Source organism: Ostrea edulis, chromosome 5 (assembly GCF_947568905.1).
Source record: "Ostrea edulis chromosome 5, xbOstEdul1.1, whole genome shotgun sequence".
Classification (NCBI taxonomy): Eukaryota; Metazoa; Mollusca; class Bivalvia; order Ostreida; family Ostreidae; genus Ostrea; species Ostrea edulis.
The window spans coordinates 21,368,022-21,387,490 of NC_079168.1; the positions used below are offsets into that span (position 1 = coordinate 21,368,022).

At 36.6% G+C, this 19,469-nt stretch overlaps 1 protein-coding gene across 3 annotated transcripts in view; it reads right to left on the reverse strand.

Moving 5' to 3' along the window:
• The window catches only part of LOC125650488 (sacsin-like), a 39,886-nt gene that overhangs the window by 2,043 nt on the left and 18,374 nt on the right, over window positions 1-19,469 (reverse strand). For all 3 annotated transcript variants that reach the window (XM_048878847.2, XM_048878850.2, XM_048878848.2), the window contains 4 exons: window positions 18,010-19,164; window positions 16,050-16,182; window positions 13,626-13,906; window positions 533-11,190 (listed from right to left, as the gene is read on the reverse strand). In XM_048878847.2, the coding sequence (XP_048734804.2) occupies window positions 533-11,190; window positions 13,626-13,906; window positions 16,050-16,182; window positions 18,010-19,164 (12,227 nt within the window). The remainder of the gene's footprint in view (window positions 1-532; window positions 11,191-13,625; window positions 13,907-16,049; window positions 16,183-18,009; window positions 19,165-19,469) is intronic.

Sequence of the window (19,469 nt, forward strand, 5' to 3'; positions counted from 1 at the left end):
TGAATTGGTCGTCCCTGTGATGGGCTTTAGGTAGTAATATCACAATAAATTTGGTCTAATGAATAGAAATCTTTACACTTTCTCCGTAAATTTACATAGCTCTGTTACTAGGACAAATTCTAGGAAGAGTCTTTTTACCACCATCCGGTGTTTGGTCGTTTAAGGTTATGTATGATAACCACATGAGCAACCTGGTGCCAAAAAAGGCGTAGGAGAGGGACAGAGAGAACAAAAGTGGTCAAGCTCTGAAAACAAACAAAGGTAGTTCCACGCTCATAGTTTTCCACAGTATGACTCCTGCGCTGTGATCTTTTGGTGACTATTTTCAAAATATATATTCCGGAATCGCTTTATTTCAACCACTTTTTTCTGAGCATCATATCTAAAAATTACCAGTTGTTGAAAGATTGTAGGAGCGTAGTTAAATTATCTAACTATGGTAGAAGTAATTAACAACGTACAGAGGCGAATATATTTACGCGATTTTATTTGAAATGGTACTTACTAAGAAGAAATAAGCAATCGTACTTACCTGGTGACATACGTAACAAATCCAGTTGAAGTGACCATCACAGACCCTAGCTTGGACAGCGAATATCATGTCATGTTTTGCTTGTTCTAACCATCGATTTGCTTCAGAAGGTCTTGAATCCTTGTTCAAGGGTTTTTTATGAATGTTATTATCTCTATTTATGACTCTCCTAATGTCATCAAAGATGTCGTCATCATTCGGACGTGGTCTTGGAATACTTTCTTTTAAACGACAACTTTCTTCTTCGTCCTTCAAAGCTTGTATAGTATTACTTATGAATTGAAACACTTCTGTTGATCTTTTTACATCATCTGGATTTTTATCTGGATGCCACTGAAACATCAATCGTCTACAAATATTCTTCCTCTGCTCCTCTGGAAAGCTTTCACTCCATGCTCTTCTCAGAGTTCTTTCAATTTCTTTGAAAATATCATCTAGTGATCTGTTGTCTACTGGCGGTCGAGAGATAGTGTGGTTGCTTGCTTCTGACTGTAATGATCTATTAAATCGATAAAGGTCAAAAGCTTTTATTTTTTGCATTTTGTTCGGAGCAACTTGCACTAAGTATTCTCTGTACATGTCTGAGGCATGGTCTGCGCCATTGGAGAATTGTATCGTGTCTTTTATGACCGCATATATGAATTCCCTGTTCCCTCTACAGTCGACTCCGATTAACACTGCTACGTAGTCATCTTGGTCAAATGTAAGACATCTGTTGTCTAGAATGTTATACCACTTTTCTTCCACTAGTGCTCCTGGTGTCGGTAATGTGTTGCTTGTTGCTGTGAATTTTGTATCCAGACGAGGTATATTATTCTCATTGAGTAACATTTCAATTTCATTTGGATTATGAATATATTTACACATCATTGGAATTAGTGTTGATGTGTTAGGCAACTGACAATCTATAAACCTCTGAATTATGCCGGCAATCGTGTAAGCACGAAATTGGATCCAATCTGAAACATCGGTAGTTTCCATATCTTTTCTAAAATAAATGGCGCATTGTAAATATTCATTGTTTACATTGAATTTGTCATATGAAAACCTTGATTCACGGTAAATGACTTTACCCTCGTATATGTACACAGTTTCAAGATTTTCCACAATCTTGATACTGATACTCGCAAGTCTCTGATGTATCTTAATGACTTCTTCATTTGGGATTTCTTCTTTAGCAATCGCTCTTTCTTTGCAAACAATTCTTAGAATTCCATGGATGAATGCAGGACTTGTAAGAAATATAGTTGCGGCAGAGGAAAGATCGATGTCCACTTCGCGTAATTCTTGTAAATTGCAGTCTGTGAGAATAGCTTCCGACAAAAGCAATGGTCGAAAATCCTTTGGTAGCTTTTGTAGTTTTTTACTCACTGATTTTCTATCCATATCACTAAGAGAAGCCAAAACATTAAATTGCTTGTCAGATTTTGTGATTACATCTTCAAGATTTTCGGAATCAGGGTATATAAGTTTGCGCGATTCTTCAAGTTTGTTGTTGCATGAGAGGAAATACAATTTTTTGATGTTTATGTCAACAGGTTTTGTATCAGCATCAGACGGTATCAATGAAAAAAACATTCCCATGGCTGTCTGTGCTGCTTGAATTTCATTTGCATGTAAATCATCATTTGCTTCGATGAATATCCGTTCTAAAACATCTGCATACGTCTTGTAAGATACCTCTTGAGATGATCCCAGTGTTTCAAATAAAGCAAAATGCCCATAATATTTCTCTGGTAGAGGCATTGCATACGGTGCTAATTTATGAGCCTTGCTTAAGGAGAGTGTGAATCTGTCGCACTGGAAAAGTTTCGGTATTCTAGCCACAAATACAAATGGAATAAATCTAAGTTTTTCCAACTGTGGTGATTCTAATTTGTCATCTAAAAATCCATAGAACTTGACCATTAATGCTGACAAATTTTCGATTCCCAGACTATGCAGATCCGGTTCCGAGACTTTGGAGAGTGTCAGACAAACTGTTTTGATGTGCTCTATTACTGTTTCAATGCTAGGTTCTTGAAGACCTAGATGAAAAAGTAATTCATGTTTGTTTTCGATAAGCATTGTTATGGGTGTTGCCCAATCTGCAACAATGGAATGTTTCGTCCATACCACAGCTTCGAATGTCCAACTTACAGATCGGTCATACGCAACCAGTGCATTCTCGTTATCCTTTGGGGGTGAAGCAATATTGCAATAAAAGTCATGTACAGCATACGGATACACAAATTTTATTTTTCCAATAGTCCGCAAGCATGCATCGTCATGAAGATTTTTACTCTGCAACAGGTGTTCAACAAGAACTTTAGATTTTTTTTCTATTTCCGATGAAAGACCATTTCTTCCAGCTTCCTCCAGTTTTTTTGCAAATTCTATGAACAGCGTAGGATCTATCACCGAAACCATTCCAGCCAATTTCATGAATGTATTCCAATGTTTGGAAGAAAATGGCTCTGGTGGAAACTTTTCGCAGTGTAACATTTCTTTCATGATATCATTCTGTGGATCAAAGAATCCAGAAGCTGTCTCTGTTTTTCCATTCCAAGTAGGAACGAACGTCAATAACTTCAAACCTCTTATAAGTTGTTTTTGTTCGTTCGTGTATTCTCCGGACGTTTTTAAAAGTTCGTCTTTGATAAAAGTAAGATGAATGATTCTGTCGTCTTTCGGAATGTTGTGAAAAGTTGGGAAAATATGGATTCCATATAGCTCATAAAGTGACTGTTCGGTTACTTTAAAGAGCTCATAAATTCCCCCGAGTCTGTCATTATGGCGCAAAAGGACAATTTGAGATTTGTCAGCCCATGCATTCATACCATTAGGAGGTATATCCCTAGGTAGAACCAAGATATTTCTGTTTTCTAACAGATTTATTCTCACTTCATAGACTGTTGCATATATTGGTAGAGCTCGTAGCATATCTATGCATCTTTGTCTTCCTGTCGATGATGATAAAGTGTCAAGATCACCAGCAAAGAACTCCAATATTTTATCACAGTCATCAGTCAGCAACGCATCGTTCTCAGAAATAGCTTGCTTATGAAGATATAAACATTCCAAAACATCGCTCAAACGATTTCGTGAAGCTATAAGTTGTCTTAATGGATGTTGACCTGGCAAACAGTGACTTTCCAATAATGGTAGATTCAATTTTTGTAGCACAGCTTTCAAATCTGGTTGAAATGATTCTAAGTCAATGATATGCAATGAATTCTCAACGGGAAAAAGTTTTTGTGCAGTGTCCTCATATTTACCAAGACGCTTCGCGCCGCAAGTTTGTTTTACTGGAATGAGAGACCAAAGCAGTATCGGGTGTATCATTTTCAACATTTCTTGACGATCTTTAACATCTCGGAGAATATGATGTAAAAAGCTCCATACATTTTCAATCCATTTCTTATTTGGAATGCCAGCAGTTTTCGGATTCCACTGAACACTTTTGTGTCTGTACGTATCATAATTCAAATCAAGTAGCAAATTTTCGGCAAAAAAGTCAATAGAAAGAGAAATGATACAACTGCTGTTGTCGTCTGCAAAATTTGTGTGCAGTCCATGATGCAACATTTTGTTGAAAGAACTGGGTAATAATTCATAATATGGTGTTAGAATTACTGGTGAACTTTGACTGAATTGAATTAAAACACCATTTTCCAGTAAGCAAAGCGGAAGTCCATCAATCTCTGTTTCAAAATCCTTGCACTTTTTGCAAAACTGTATACAGGTCAATAGATTGTCCAGCTTTTTTAGCGAAGTGGAATCCAATTTTACCTCATTTTGGACGATACAATTAAGTGCACAATAAATGGATTTTAAAAATCCAATCATAGAACTCGGAGACAGCTGGCAAGTTTGCAAATTAGATTGATCGAGGCATTTCCAGATCCATTCAGGAGTGTCTACCAGACACATACCTAAGTCCTTCGATATTGCAGTAATGTTCATATCCTCAGCATACTCAATATTGAAAATAACTGGAGACTTATTGCTATTGTTTTCTGACAGCGGATAACATTGTAATTCATACTGATCTTTATCAACGCAATGACCACTAAGGAATACTTTTAACTGAAGTTTTGAAATACTCTTGTAAACTTCCATGGTTAAATGTTTCCAATAGCGGTCCTCTACCTTCTCCAAATTTGGGAAAAAACTATGAAAATCTTTTAATTTTATTCTAAGCTGCCAGTCATGATATTTTCCAGCTGGAACCAATTTCATTGCAGTCAGTTGCATTTCAATCGCTTTTGCATAAAGCGGGGCAATAATATCGGTTAAGATAAGATAATTCCACTGTGACCTATATTCCATTTTATCATCCTTCCATAAGCCTCTTCTAGAATCATTGTCCAAAGAAAAATGACCATTGACGTGTATGGTTAAGCCAGTTGTGCATGGCATAGGTAGAAAGCAAAATGCCTTTGCAACAGACAATGCACTGTGTCCAATAGGCATTGCAATGCCTCCTTGAGGTAAAAGTCCTAAAGTTTTATCTTCAAATGCCTCCTGTACTGATTTTGGAATATCTGTCCCTACACTGAAACCAAAGCGTTGACATAACAACCATTTCTTTTCCTTATCTGATGTATCTTTTAGTGTAACTTCATAAGCAACTTCTTTCTCATTCGAAATATAAAGTTCTCTATTTTCCCTAAAAGAACTTGCTTTCTCGTTCACATATTTGTCAAATTCTGCTTTTCTTTTTTTGTCTTCTTCCGACATTGTTAATTGGGATGTATAACGCACTTCAAGTTTGTCATCCTTTATATATGCAATTGATATTTTTCTTACATTTTTTAAGAATAACAAGCACTCAGCCATTTCCGTTTTAAACAGATCTAACATGTTTTCTATTGCCTCCTTGGTTACAACTTTTTGGGAAAGATTCGAGGCATTGGCAAATACTTCGGTGCGAAGTGGCAATCGGAAAACTGTGCCCGAGGTGTCAAGAAGCTTATCTTCATGATAACATTTGAACACGTCTGCAAACGGCGCACGTAAATCATTTAGATCACTAAATCTGGCACCAGGGGAATATTCTGATGCACCTGGGGCATATCTACAATGCGGATCCATTACACAGAACGTATCCTCTTCGTTCGGAGATTTGGATATGAATGATGGAACATCTGTGATATGATAAACAGCATTGAACCCAACCCCATATTGACCTGTTTTTGTAGGATCTTCCGATTTTGACCCCCTTCCTAAATGCTGGATCCCTGCAATATCATTTTCTGTGAAATAACTATTGTTGTATACTAGCAATGCTGGTCCTTGCAATGGATGCCACGACTCGTCAAACGTCTGCTCTGTTCCGTACTCATTCAAATCGGCGATGAACATTACATCTGTTGCTCTTGCATCGTCAGCATTTTGAAGCATTTCTTTTAGGATACCTTCACTTTGAGGATATTGTTCGAGAATTCTTGTGATCCTATTTGTTAGTTCTTCCTTTTGACCGAACGGCTGAAGTTTTCTAACATAATCTTGTAATGACCCTCTGACTTTCGATTGCACACCAAGAATTCTTGCGTCAGCTTCCTTGATATTAGGATTTGGATATTTTAAACGTTGTCCTTTTTTCATCAATGTACTATCATTTAAGCACAATTCATGAATCGGTGAGAAAAACCCGTCTTCATTTGGAATTCTCAACTGTGCCGGAACTTCGCCTTGTGATTTTACTTTTAGTTTTTTGGCAAGAAGTTCGACGAGGTTGCATGCGAGTTCTAAAGATATTTGATCAAGTTTACCCGGTATTTTGTCTGACATATCTTGTAAGGCAAACAATGCATCCTTAATTTCGAATTCTGTCTTCACTCCAATACATCGAAGGAAGGAACTTTTACTTTTCCAAGGAATTCGGTCTAATCCATATAACGCTGGAGAACAATTTATTGGTATGGAAAGAGCAACTTTGTTCGGTCTGACAAAAACATCCTCAATTAATAAACAAGGTTGTTCTTGCAACATGTTTATATTTTGAATGTCTTCGGCCTGACAAGCATTATTGAGGAATTCGTAAATATCTGAACAAACTTTTTTCAGCGATTGCTTTCCATCTTCTGAAAGTGATGACGGGTTAACACCATTTGATATCTGAATGAGCTGACACACTACAGTTTCTGTCTCTATATTTGCCTTTGAACAAACACCAAATGACGTCAATATGTGCTGTTCATGAAATGCTAACCGCAGCAGAGAATTATCCAATAATAATTTTTGACAACCCACAATGTTTTTACAACGATCATGGTAGAGTTCGGATGGTTTAGCCAACGCAAATGATATGCTTTCAGTTGCATGTTTCTCGCACTTTTTGTTAAAAATGATAGACTCTCGATCTTCTAAGTACCAAGGAAGCATCCAGTCAGGCGGTTTGGACAAAACAGGAAGAAAGGCGATATCCTTACCTTCGTTCTGACAGTTCCCGCCTTGGTTTTTGTTGTCGATTGCGTATTTAAGAATTGATATACACCTTTGGATACTGCATATTGCACATTTATTAGCAATCTTTTCAACTGAATAAATGCGTTCCAGTAAAACGTCTTCTCTGACTTTAGATACCATCATACCCATAGATTTTAAAACTTCTAGTCTGGCAGAGGTTTCAAATTCGGCTCCAGGAAATCTTTCATCATCATTGCAAAATAATTTTGCTAAACTTCCAGTACTCTTGACCAATTCAGAAGGCTTCTTTAAAGCGGCATTAGGTCTCGTGGGGATGCACTGAGTTTCTTGCATCAGGGAAAGAATGCTCTTGTCAGGATTATCTAAGGCATACAAAACTATGCTTGAAATGCTGTCACACCAAAATGGGTCATTGATGTTTTGGAGAAATATATTTTTATAGAAAGCCTCAACAGACACTATTCTCATTTGTATTTCTTCGGGAAGACTTCCATACACATTTTCAAAACTTTCAAGTGCGAGTTTTTCAAGTCTTATCAATGTAACACCATTTTTCTCCATATATTTGATCGTTGCATCTTCCACGATTCTTTCAATATTCGATATCAAAAATTTCACATCCAGAAATATGGACTTGCTGATAGACACCCACTTCTGTTCTCTGCATAACACTTTTCTGTCCTCATTTACGATGTTCCTGTAAAATGCGTTGTAAAGTGCATCAACCGATGAAACCTTTTTTTTCGCCGATATAATGGGCCATAGCTGAAGATAATTTGTACATTTGATGTTCAGACTGTCTAAACTTTCAATCATGTAAATATACGCATTGGTCACAGCGTCAGCTAACAAGGCTTCATTCCATCGATTTTCAAAGTAGTTTTTATCGTCCGTTGTTTTTGAAGAAAGTTGTCGCCTGTTTGATGAAACAGCAAATGACCCATTGATGTGAACTGGCAACTCAGTACTTACTGGTAACGGCAAGTAACAAAATATGTGACTCTCTTTGTAAAATCCTTCAGGAACTGACTTTAGAGATTTACACTCTAAAGTGCCGGATTCTTCTTGTAAGTATAGTGCAGTGCCTGCTAAAGGTAGTGCACCAACAATGTTGGACGATTTGGACATTTCTAAACTTTCTCTCGTCCCTGAAGCCCATGAAATCAACCATTTTGTCTGGAAGTTTCCTTCCTTTGATTTGCAAAACGCATGACAAGCAGAAGTAATTTCCCTTGAAATTGTCACTAAAGACGTGTGCAAAACTTGCTGAATTTCCCCTTCCAGGCCATTTCTGAATTTCATAACACTTGATCCAAAAGTTGATAATACATCTGTCTTGCACGATTTAATATTTGAATCTTCATTACGAACAAGACGATACAAAAGGACTTTCTCAGTGGCATTACTGTTTTTCTTCAAGTGATAGAATTCAATTTCTTTTACATGTTGAGTGAACAAGAGAAGATTTCCGGCATTCTTTACAAATAAGTGGATCATACTCTTCATTTCTAAATCGTCGTAATGTTTGTCGCTAATTTCACTACGAAAGGCCTGTTCCTTCGTTCTCAACGGAAATCTAAAAAGTGTTCCTTGAAATGATGGATTTTCTACTTCCAGATTACAATCAAATATATCATTGAATGGTTTGAATTGGTTCTTCATCCTACGAAGCAACATCTTATTTTTTGCTGCCGTTAAATCTATTTTGATGCCTGGATTGCTTTTCTTCACGGCTTTTCCGAGATGTGTAGCATGGGGGTCAAAGATCACCATGTTTGATCCGGTGATGAAGCTTGGAACATCTGTCAAGTTATACACTGAGCAAAACCCTAGTCCAAACTTCCCAACTTTAGATAAATCTTCTGCCTTTGTTGCCCCACTTAATTTTGCTATATTTTCCAGGTCCGTATGCGAAAATAAAGCATCATTGTATGCCCACAGCGCTGGACCTTGGCAAGATTCCATATGTTCATCAATAAGTTTTGTTCTGCAATCCATGTTGTTTCTTTCATCGTAAAGGAAGCAAACTTTTGTGGCTTTTGCATCATCGGCGTTTTGTACTATTTCCTTTGGAACAGCAAAACCATCTTTGTAATCTTTTAACAAATTTTTTATACGCCTTGTTAGTGGTTCAGTTTGGCCCCATTCTTGGATACCTTCAGTCTCTGAAAGCAAATTCTCCGTTAGAGATGGTACGCCCAACTTCGCAGCAGTGTCTGATGTAACATCTTCATGAACAAAACACATCGGCTCCCCTTCCTCCTCTGCTAAGTCTTTTAACCATTCTGCATTGCAGTAGTTACATTCTTTTGCTCGCCGAAATTCTAATCTTGTTTTATCGGCTGAGTGAATGGGAATTGATATATTCAAAGTGCTGATTTCTGGTAAGGATTTCAATTTATTTAGGATCCTTATTGTAATATCAATATCCCGCAGAATATAATCCGTCCTGAGAGGACCTTTTTCATGTTTCTCTTTCAGGGAGTCTAAAATAGCAACAAGAGTCTCCCTTGTTTGTTTGTGTTTACAACCAAGTTGATCGGCTAAATGTTTCATTTCATATGTTTGAAAATCCTTTGGAAGAGGTACAAGGTATGGTCGAAGTTCAATATCCTCTGGACTTGTATGGATGCATATTTGACTGGGTTCCACAAACCCGTCACCCATCCACATTTGCTCCAAATGAATGTCAATGTTTCCGTCTGAGACACTGAGCTTAGCTAAGTATTCATAAAGTCGCTTGATTGGAAGAAGAAATTCAGACTTGTATTCTTCTGCATACTTCTCTAGAAATTTGGAATGCTGTTGCAATACAAGTTCTAAATTCGGTATCCTATTCCAACCGAATTCTTCGACTAGTTTGGAAGATACATCCGATGGAATGACCGGTGCAACGTAACCGACAAGTCCTTCGTATTTGCTGTGGTAAACATCTGATGGTTTGCAATAGAAATGTTCCGATTTGAACCAGGACAGATTAGGAATAGGTGAGATTGGGTTCTGAAGTGGATATATTATTTCCAATTCCATCAAGACTGACCTAAGCTTCAGCCATTTGTTTGGCACATATTCATCAAATAAAGTCCTTCTGTTACTCAAAACTTTCATAACTGCTGCTTGTCTTTCTCTATCTGCAGTAGTCACATGGTCTTCAATGCTGCTCTGGTGTATATCAATGGCGGCATGGTATATTTCTGTCGCTGTTAACATTTCATTTGATTTTAGTCCCAGCTTTGTAAGTACTTTTATTCTTTTCTTTTGAACGTTCTTTGATGGAAACATGGATCGGTTCAAAACAATTTTACAAACAATTTCATCATGTGGATCAAACAATTCGGATGGTGTTTTGTACATATTTGTGTCGGTTGGGACAAATGGAACTCTTCTCACAAGCTGAAGAAGTTCGTTATTTCTGTTGTAAATTTTGTTTTCTATGATAAAATCCATCACTGTCTGCATATCGTTTTCGTTATAAAACGTCTGATCCAAAGTACTTTGTAATATTTCTTTGAATATATCGGTTTCGCCCAACACATAACCTCCAAGTTGCTTTGCGAAATAAATGACATCTGTCTCGGTAGTCAGAATAACACTTGACGGATACGGCACAGGAAGATTTTGTGACAGAATTCTTTGATTTTGTGTAATGCTAACACATCCAGTCTGAGTTCTGAAAATTGCTAAATTCTTCAATACCTGTATTGAAAATACTCTCAGTTGTTGGCGGTTTCTGCTGAGAAATTGCAGGAATTCTGTTTTCAGATCCACTGAGGCACTTCGATTGAAATGCGCAACCCATTCTTTCCAACCATGCATTTGTCCAACCCTATTGATGACATTTATTATATTGACCGGGGACGTATCCGGTATGAATTTGTGTAACTGAGAATGATGTAGGACAAATTCCGGCAATGTTCCCAAAACGTTGATAGAAAGCAATTTCAAACAAATAGAAATGTTTTTTGACAGTTTACCTAACATCAAAGTGCCATCCAATATGTGCAGGTGATATGTATCGCTGCCTCTCCTTTCTGGGATCAGCGGGAGATGTGACACGATGTTTAATTTGTTTGGAAGCTTGTCCACTATCAATCCCCATACCCTTTCAAGCCATTTGTAATCAAGATTCGAATTAGAAATAGTCCATGTGACGGGACACGGACCGTCTCCAATATTTGTATGAATTGTTCGTTTCAGGAGTTCAATGAAATTGGTCTCATGTAGGTGTCGGATCTGGTAAATGCCTATAAGTAATATATTCCTTGATTATAGTTTGCCAAATTTTCTTCTAATCCATCTTCAAAATATTTTAAGAGTTACTTTGTTATGCCATTTTTATCTAAATACACGTTTACTAACCAGTGCACCTGAATTAATCAAATAGAAAATATTTAGGGTTTAACATTATGCTTGACTTAAAGGCACTCTATTCAATCAGCAGGCTACCATACATTAAATAATACAAAAAAAAGGACAGCGAGATCAACTATCAAAGCATTATCCTAAACACACGTCTAAGGGAAGTAGCATTTTATAATTACACACATTATAACAAAATGACACCTTTCATGATTCAAATTGAAAACAACGTTCCATTTTTACAGCATACAAGTACAAGTATGGGAATGTCAATCTATTTAGGCAATATATTTTGTTTCATATAACTAATGAAATTGGAATTTTTGAATTTCAAAATAGGTAATATTTACAAAGTTAAGACTTTTCAGAATTGTAATTAAATATGAGAAAGAAGAAGGAAATATTCAAATTGATCTTTTGCACAAACAGGCCGGTTGTGTCACTTAATATTCGACAACATGAGATGAATTCACCGTTATTCGTGGGAGATTGATCTAGAGATAATTATGAACTTTAAGCAAATGACCAGTTCACTAATTATGGTAAAGATTTTATTTTAAATTGAAAAGATTGAGCAGTTTAAATATACATTAAACAATTAACAATAGCTTTGTACTAAACCTGATGGCTTACAACATTAAGCATATTTTCCCTCCATTTTGGGGGAGAAAGGCACCTGAACATTGTTCTTTAATTGAAATATTTGGATCACAAGTATTATTTATGTATAAACACATAACGTTCAGTAATGCATTATATATTTAAATCTTAATATAAAGTAAGGGATGTCTTTCCTGAAAGTGACATTGTTTATTTTTGCATTAGCTAAATATTGTATTTGGTTAAGAGAGAATATTCTTGTGCTTGTTGCTTTTGATAACTATGTACAACCGCATTCTTTTGAAGAACTTTTGGATGGGTATTAAAAAGGTGTAATATGACTACTTGTTTTTCATTTCCAACTATCTATAACTAGTGAATTATTACAAATACTAGATATCGAAATATATATTTTTAACATTGAGTCTTTCTTCTACGACGATAGACGAACAGCAAATTAACAAGAGGCTCATGGGCCACATCCCTCACCTGAGTCAACTTGGCCCATATCTAAAGATTTGGTCCCCTATTGTGGCCATGTCCTACCCCTGAGGACCATGATTTTTGCAAACTTGAATTTGCACTATGTCAGGAAGCTTTCATGTAAATGTAAACTTCTTTGGCCCTATGGTTCTCGAGAAGAAGACTTATAAAGATTTTCTCTATATATTAGTATGTTAAATTTTGATCCCCTATTGTGGCGCATCCTACCCCCTAGGGGGGCATGATTTGAACAAACTTGAATCTCCACTATGTCAGAAAGCTTTCATGTAAATTTCTACTTTCCTGGTCCAGTCGCTCTTGAGAAAAGGATTTTCTGATAATTTTTCCTATATAATTTTATGTAAAATTTTGATCCCCTATTGTGGCCCCATCCTACCTCAGGGGATATGATTTTAACAAACTTGAATCTGCACTATGTTAGAAAGCTTTCATGTAAATTTGTACTCTCCTAGTGCAGTGGTTCTTGAGAAGAAGATTTTTAAAGACTTTTCCCTATATATTTGCAGGTAAAACTTTGATCCCCTATTGTGGCCATGATTTGAACAATCTTAAATCTGCACTGTCAGAATGCTTTCATGTAAATTTCTACTTTCCTGGTTCAGTGGTTCTTGAGAAAAAGATTTTTCCTATATATTTGTATGTAAACTTTTGATCCCCTATTGTAGCACCATCCTACCTCTGAGGTTATATGTCAGAAAGCTTTCATGTAAATTTCTACTTTCCTAGTACAGTGGTTCTTGAGAAGATTTTTAAAGATTTTCCCTATTTATTCCCATGTAAAACTTTGATCCCCTATTGCAGCCCCATCCTACCCCTGGGGGCATAATTGGAACAAACTTGAATCTGCATTATGTCAGGAAGCTTTCTCGTAAATTTCAGCTTCTCTGACCTAGTGATTCTTAAGAAGAAAATTTTTAAATGACCCCACCCTATTTTTGCATTTTTGTAATTATCTACCCTTTGAAGGGGGAATGACCCTTCATTTGAACAAACTTGAAAGTTCTTCACCCAAGAACGCTTTGTGCCAAGTTTGGTTGAAATTGACCCTGTGGTTCTGGAGAAGAAGATGAAATTGTGAAAAGTTTACAACGATGACAGACAACGGACAAATCAGAAAATCTCACTTGAGCCTTCGGCTCAGGTGAGCTAAAAAGTGTAAGGAGGAAATCTGTTATTAAGATGACATGTTAATTGCACTGTGAAGAATATACCTTACCTTTATTGATGATGTCAGAAAACATCTCTCGAACGTCTGACGGTAAAGCTTGCAACAATACATCTTCCATACCAACCAATACAGCCATTGCTTCTGGGGATGCCATGTATATAATACTGCTGGTCTTCTCCCGACTGAATTTGGTGTAGCTTCCATTTTGCAATGGTACAAGGTCGAGGCCTTCCAGATTGTTTAAGTTGCCGGAACTCAGAAGGTATCGAATTAGATTGATCTTGTCATGATCACTGCAACTGGTGTATTCCCTAGACTTTCTCATGATCCTAAAATTGTTCCCAATCATTATTAGCCTATATTGAATCAAGTTTTATGTATTCAAGATTTTTTCTAGAAAGACTTCACTTTAAAATTATATCTAGACCATAAGTATCGACAGAGGATCTAAAAACACCTGCACCTAATTAAGGGGGAAATGTGAAAAAAAGTTTGGTTACACTTTACAGTATAAAACAACAGAACTTACACGTAAAGTGCAATGATCAAAATGAATATACAGCCATTTAATTATAGATTAATTGATTATTGCATTATAGACTGGATGTCGGAAAATATGTCCGCCCTAACATGTCCGGTAAGCGGACCAAGCTTGCAGAATTCGCTTCCGCGCTACGATGTTGAGCGAGCATGAAAGGCGAAGATAACGAACAGTGATCAATCTCATAACTCCTATAAGCAATACAAAATAGATAGTCGGGCAAACACGGACCCCTGGACACACCAGAGGTGGGATCAGGTGCCTAGGAGGAGTAAGGATCCCCTGTCGACCGGTCACACCTGCCGTGAGCCCTATATCCTGGCCCCAGGATCATGAAACATCTTAAGCTTAAGTCAAAATCTGAATATTGAGATGAAATGATTGAGAAGTCAATCATTCCAAAATAAAATTGCTATTCAATATTGCTTCATCGAATTTCTAGTGTCTGAAAATTAAGAGTTTCAGTTCAAAAGTAATGAATATTTTACAAGTGATTGAAATTTTGACTTAAGTCTGAGTTTGTTACATAATCCTGGGGCCAGATCAGGTAAACGGAGTTATCCGTAGTCAAAATTAATTAGTGTGCCAAGAACGGCCTAACAATCGGTATGAAACACGTCAGACAGCATTTGACCCAATGATAGGTTGTATTGACGAACTAGATCGTTATAACGACCATAGAATTTGCTGACTGCAATCGGGACTGTTGAAACCCCATTATCATCAACTTGTTTGTCAGTAGCTTGCCTCGATTTAAAAACTGACTATACGCAGAACAAGCTCTTGCGTATCGAATCAGCATATTTTTCAATAATTAATAACCTTTTCATTCCATTTGTCGAATTTTATACATTTCCGAATCTAAATAACACAATCATTTATATTTTTAGACAAAGTGTTAACGTACAGTATTTGTAAATGGATTTAACGTCGCACTCATTGAGGTATGTAAGCAGATGCGAAATCATATTTGATTTAATGTAGTCCCAAAGCATTTAGAGTGCTAGGTTTGGCTCTTTACGAGTTGAATATTCTGTATAGAATCTATAAGAACAAGATGTGTTTGTGAAAAATTGATATTCCCAGAATACAACACTTTAGTGAATCATTTTTTAATGTAGGTGAGAGGTCAATTTCAACATTACAAGGTCTACAAATCTCTACGGTCTCCCACAAGATTGATCGATGTTTTCCGCCACACTCAACAATTTTTCAGTTATCTGGTGGCGCCCAGGTTTTTTTTTTATTGGTGGAAGAGAGAACCCAGATAGCAAGAAATACACATGCTAAAAGTAAAAGTAGTGCCTTACGGTTTAAAAGATATGGCTTATATTAGAATTTTCTAAACGTAGGTCAAATGTAAAGGTCACCAGGTCAAGGGTTTTGATATCAATGGAAGGTTTTGACACAAGGAACACACATGTCAAATATGGAAGCTGTACCTCTTATGTTGTAAAAGATATGACCACAGTTAAGATTTTTTTTTTAAATTTCCAAAACCTAGGTCAATGGTCAATATCAAGGTGAAAAGGTCAACAAATCTGGTATCGTTGGACATGTCTTCTCACAAAAATGCATATGTTTGATATACGATTGATTGATTGATGTTTTCCGCCGCACTCAACAATTTTTCAGTTATCTGGTGGCGCCCAGTTTTTATTGGTGGAAGAGAGAACCCAGATACAATGTACCTGGGAAGAGACCGCTGACCTTCCGAAAGTAAACTGGGAAACTTTCTCACTTACCAGCGCGAGCGGGATTCGAACCCGCGCCGACAGAGGTGAGAGGCCGAGTGATTTTGAACCAAATCTGAAAGGTCTACCTCATGTGGTGTAAAAGATATGACCAAGGTTAAAGTCTTTTGCCAGACAGACAGATGGGCCCCGATTCCTAGGGCATAAATACCAAATAACATAACGATAGGGTCTTACATGTTTATGAAGCCGGGATTGACTTCTTGGTCTCCCTGCAGCTTCATCGTGTTCCACACATAATCTTCCACTTCCACGGTATTTTGATGATACAAATCAAGAACTCTCCGAATGGTCGATTCTATCCCCTCATCTTTGTTTGAAAAAAAGTCTATATTAACAAATATTTACATTTTGTAATACTTTCTTTCTTAGTAATAAACTTGTGCTGTTCCATTATATTTATCAATTTGCAATGGAGACACAGAAATGATCACATATGTTTCAGGCATTGCTAATACATCTAACTTCAAAGTTTAATACAGGAATGCATCTTGTTTAATTTTGCAGTCAAGAAGGACTATATTCTGCATTAACACAATGCTGGTCTTCTTGTATAGTGGTATTAGCAAGGAATTTAAGCATAGCTTGCAAGTAACACAAAACTAAGTTGTCAGATTTATATTAAAAGTCTGTCCTAGAGTCAGCATTTCTTGTGACATTTTAGACCATGTTAATTATGAGAGTTGATGACAGAGTTACTCAGTTAAGATTGAATCATGTTTTTTTAGTATATTTCATGGTTATGCACCAACTTACATATAGTGTATCTTTGCGATCAATTGGCACTAAAACAATATTGATACTAGAAATTCTATCAATAGAATGTTTTCATGCCTTAGATAGAAGACAAATAATGTTCATGTTTTTTTTGTTTTTGTTTTTTTACAATACCATTAAAGATTGTATTTTTTTTGCCTTTCAAAACACAACTCTTGACCACAAGGAAGAGTCTTTAAAATGTTGTAAAAACTACAAGTCAAAGAATATTACATGATTTATTAATTTTCCCCATAAATTTCTAGTCTTTTTTTCCCGTTGCATTAACCAACTATATATCCTACCCTGCCAAAATCCCAATACTTGTCTTGTATTACTTCTGCCTATTATAAATGACTATGATTCATACTTGATATGAAATTATAAGGAACTCATTGGAAATCAGCTACATGTAATTCAAAGTTTTATGGATTATCCTTCACTTATCAAATCATAATACACCATGTTGTTTGTTCTATAGTTGTAATATTAAATGAATAGTGCTATAGATTACCCCCAGGTTTCAAATATGTTAAATCAGGGATGTGCCTGAATTCCTCAGAAATCAGAGGAAAACTGGTCAAAAAGGGAGGAAAACACCTCACCCTACCGGGCAAAATATCATTTTCTGCCACTTTAGATCAAATCCAGAATGTTCCATTTGTTCGAAAATTGAGCAAATCAGAGGATTTCCTCTGAAAAGAGGAAAAATCACACCCCTGTAAATTTATGATCATGACATTCTGTAGTATTTATACCTGAATCAAATGAAATACAAGGAGGATTTCAAAAGAATGGTAGATTGAATCAGTATGATTACTAGTATATTTGTTTTACGCCCCATCGAGAAATTTTCACTCATATTGGGATGTCACCAGTTGTAGGTGAAGTACCACAAATTTGGACCTATGCTTAACGCTTACTGTCATAGCAGTGAGGGCTCTTTATAGTTTCAACGCCTGTCGTGACACGGGACCTCCGTAATTTTAAAGGTCATGTCCGAAAGTCCTGTGGTTTTTACTTCTAAAGGTCTAGCGTTTGGCAAAGGAGCAATCACTACCTATATTTACGTCTTGGGTTTAACGCAATAATGCCACAAGCTCGAATTCACGACCTCCCGGTTACGACGCAAAAACTCATAACACTGAGCTACTGTGACCGCTGGGTGCAATATGTAAAGTCAATTATGCATAATACCTGGGGCTTACAATGATCACCAATTACTAAGAAATTGTCCCATTTACTCCATTATTTTTTATATCCCCATGATGCAAACTAGACATTTATTAATTAAAAGAACTATTAAATATACAGAACAGGACCACTGACTTTGTTTTTTGTATGTATGTCTTTCTTTAAAAAATACTAGTACTTATCATACCTCTTAGCATTATCGTATTTGTTCTCAGAAATACTGCTTGGTTCTTGAGGATCCACTTCCCTCCCTCATGAGGGGTGAAATATACTGGCATGTCTCTCATTTTATCTATCATGGGAGATATCAAAATTTGCCAGTGTTCATCAACATTTTCCGTATTTGGAATGCATCTCGACACAATCCGGGCATACTCTTTTCGGCTCCCTTGCCTTTGACTCTCTTCTACTAACTCGAGTATGAATTTGGAATAAAGTTCTGACAAAACTTCCTCTACAAGTGCTTGGTTCCACTGGATGGACTTATCCGTGTGTGCATGGTGACGAATCTGATCAGCTGTTGGCCATTTTACAACTCTTCTATTTTGACTGAGAGCAAAACAGCCATTAATGTGAATTGGCAACCCACTTAGACTTTTCTCTGTCAGCGGGAGTGGCAGAAAGCAGAAAACATGACCTTGTAAATCTAAAGGACAGTCCATATCCAAGGCAACACCTACTAACGGACTATAAGAGAGTGATGAGTCACAAGAAAGTTTTTTCAAGTGTGATGTCATGTTGTTTTCTCCTTTGAACAAATTCATTACTTTCCATGTTTTTGCTGTGGTGACATGTGTATCATCGGTGACACAGACCGACATGTCATATTTGTTTACAATAGACATAGAAGGCAATGTATCCTCTAAGCCCTGCATCTTTGATCTCATGTCTGTTCTTGCAGACCGTACTGTTTCTACTGTTGATTCATCTATTTTCACAGAAAAGTGAAACTTTCCAACGTCTGAAGTTTGTAATGAGTTTTCTTTTTCTTCCCGCAGTAATTCGATACTTTCCAAGCATTTGAGAAAAAGCAATGAAACCGGAGCTTCGTCCTTAAAGGACATAAACAGGTCATTAACTTTTGATTCATCATATGTGTTGTCTGATAGTTCAGTCTCATTTTCACGTAAAGGAAACCGAAATATTGTTCCTTTGAAATGACCGTTATCAAGTGTAGATTGGTCGAAACCAAAAACTCCTTGGAATGTTTCTAAGCAGTCCTCCACTTTCATTTTCTTGTACTTGTGAAGTTTCCTTAGCTGCATTGTCTGACAAACCTTTGACGAATCTTGATGGGGGTCTATCACTAGAAGCTGCTTCCCGCTGATGATGAGGGGGTGATCTGATACAATATATTGCAAAGCTTTAATGTCTTCAATTAATCTTACCAAATTGAATATCATAAAATTTGAGTGTTCAAGTAATTCATGGAGTTGTTCGTTATTAAGACTTAAAGACTTGTATCTTAGATTACATGTACAATCGTTCAATGTTTATTATTCATCTCAATAGGAAATAAGTACATTGTAAATGTATGTACATGAAAACGGAGAGATGTTAAGGTGACTCATTACACTAATATTCTATTTAATGGCTTATTTAAACACCCGTATAAAGCACAATTTCACCTTTCACCATGGAAAGAGT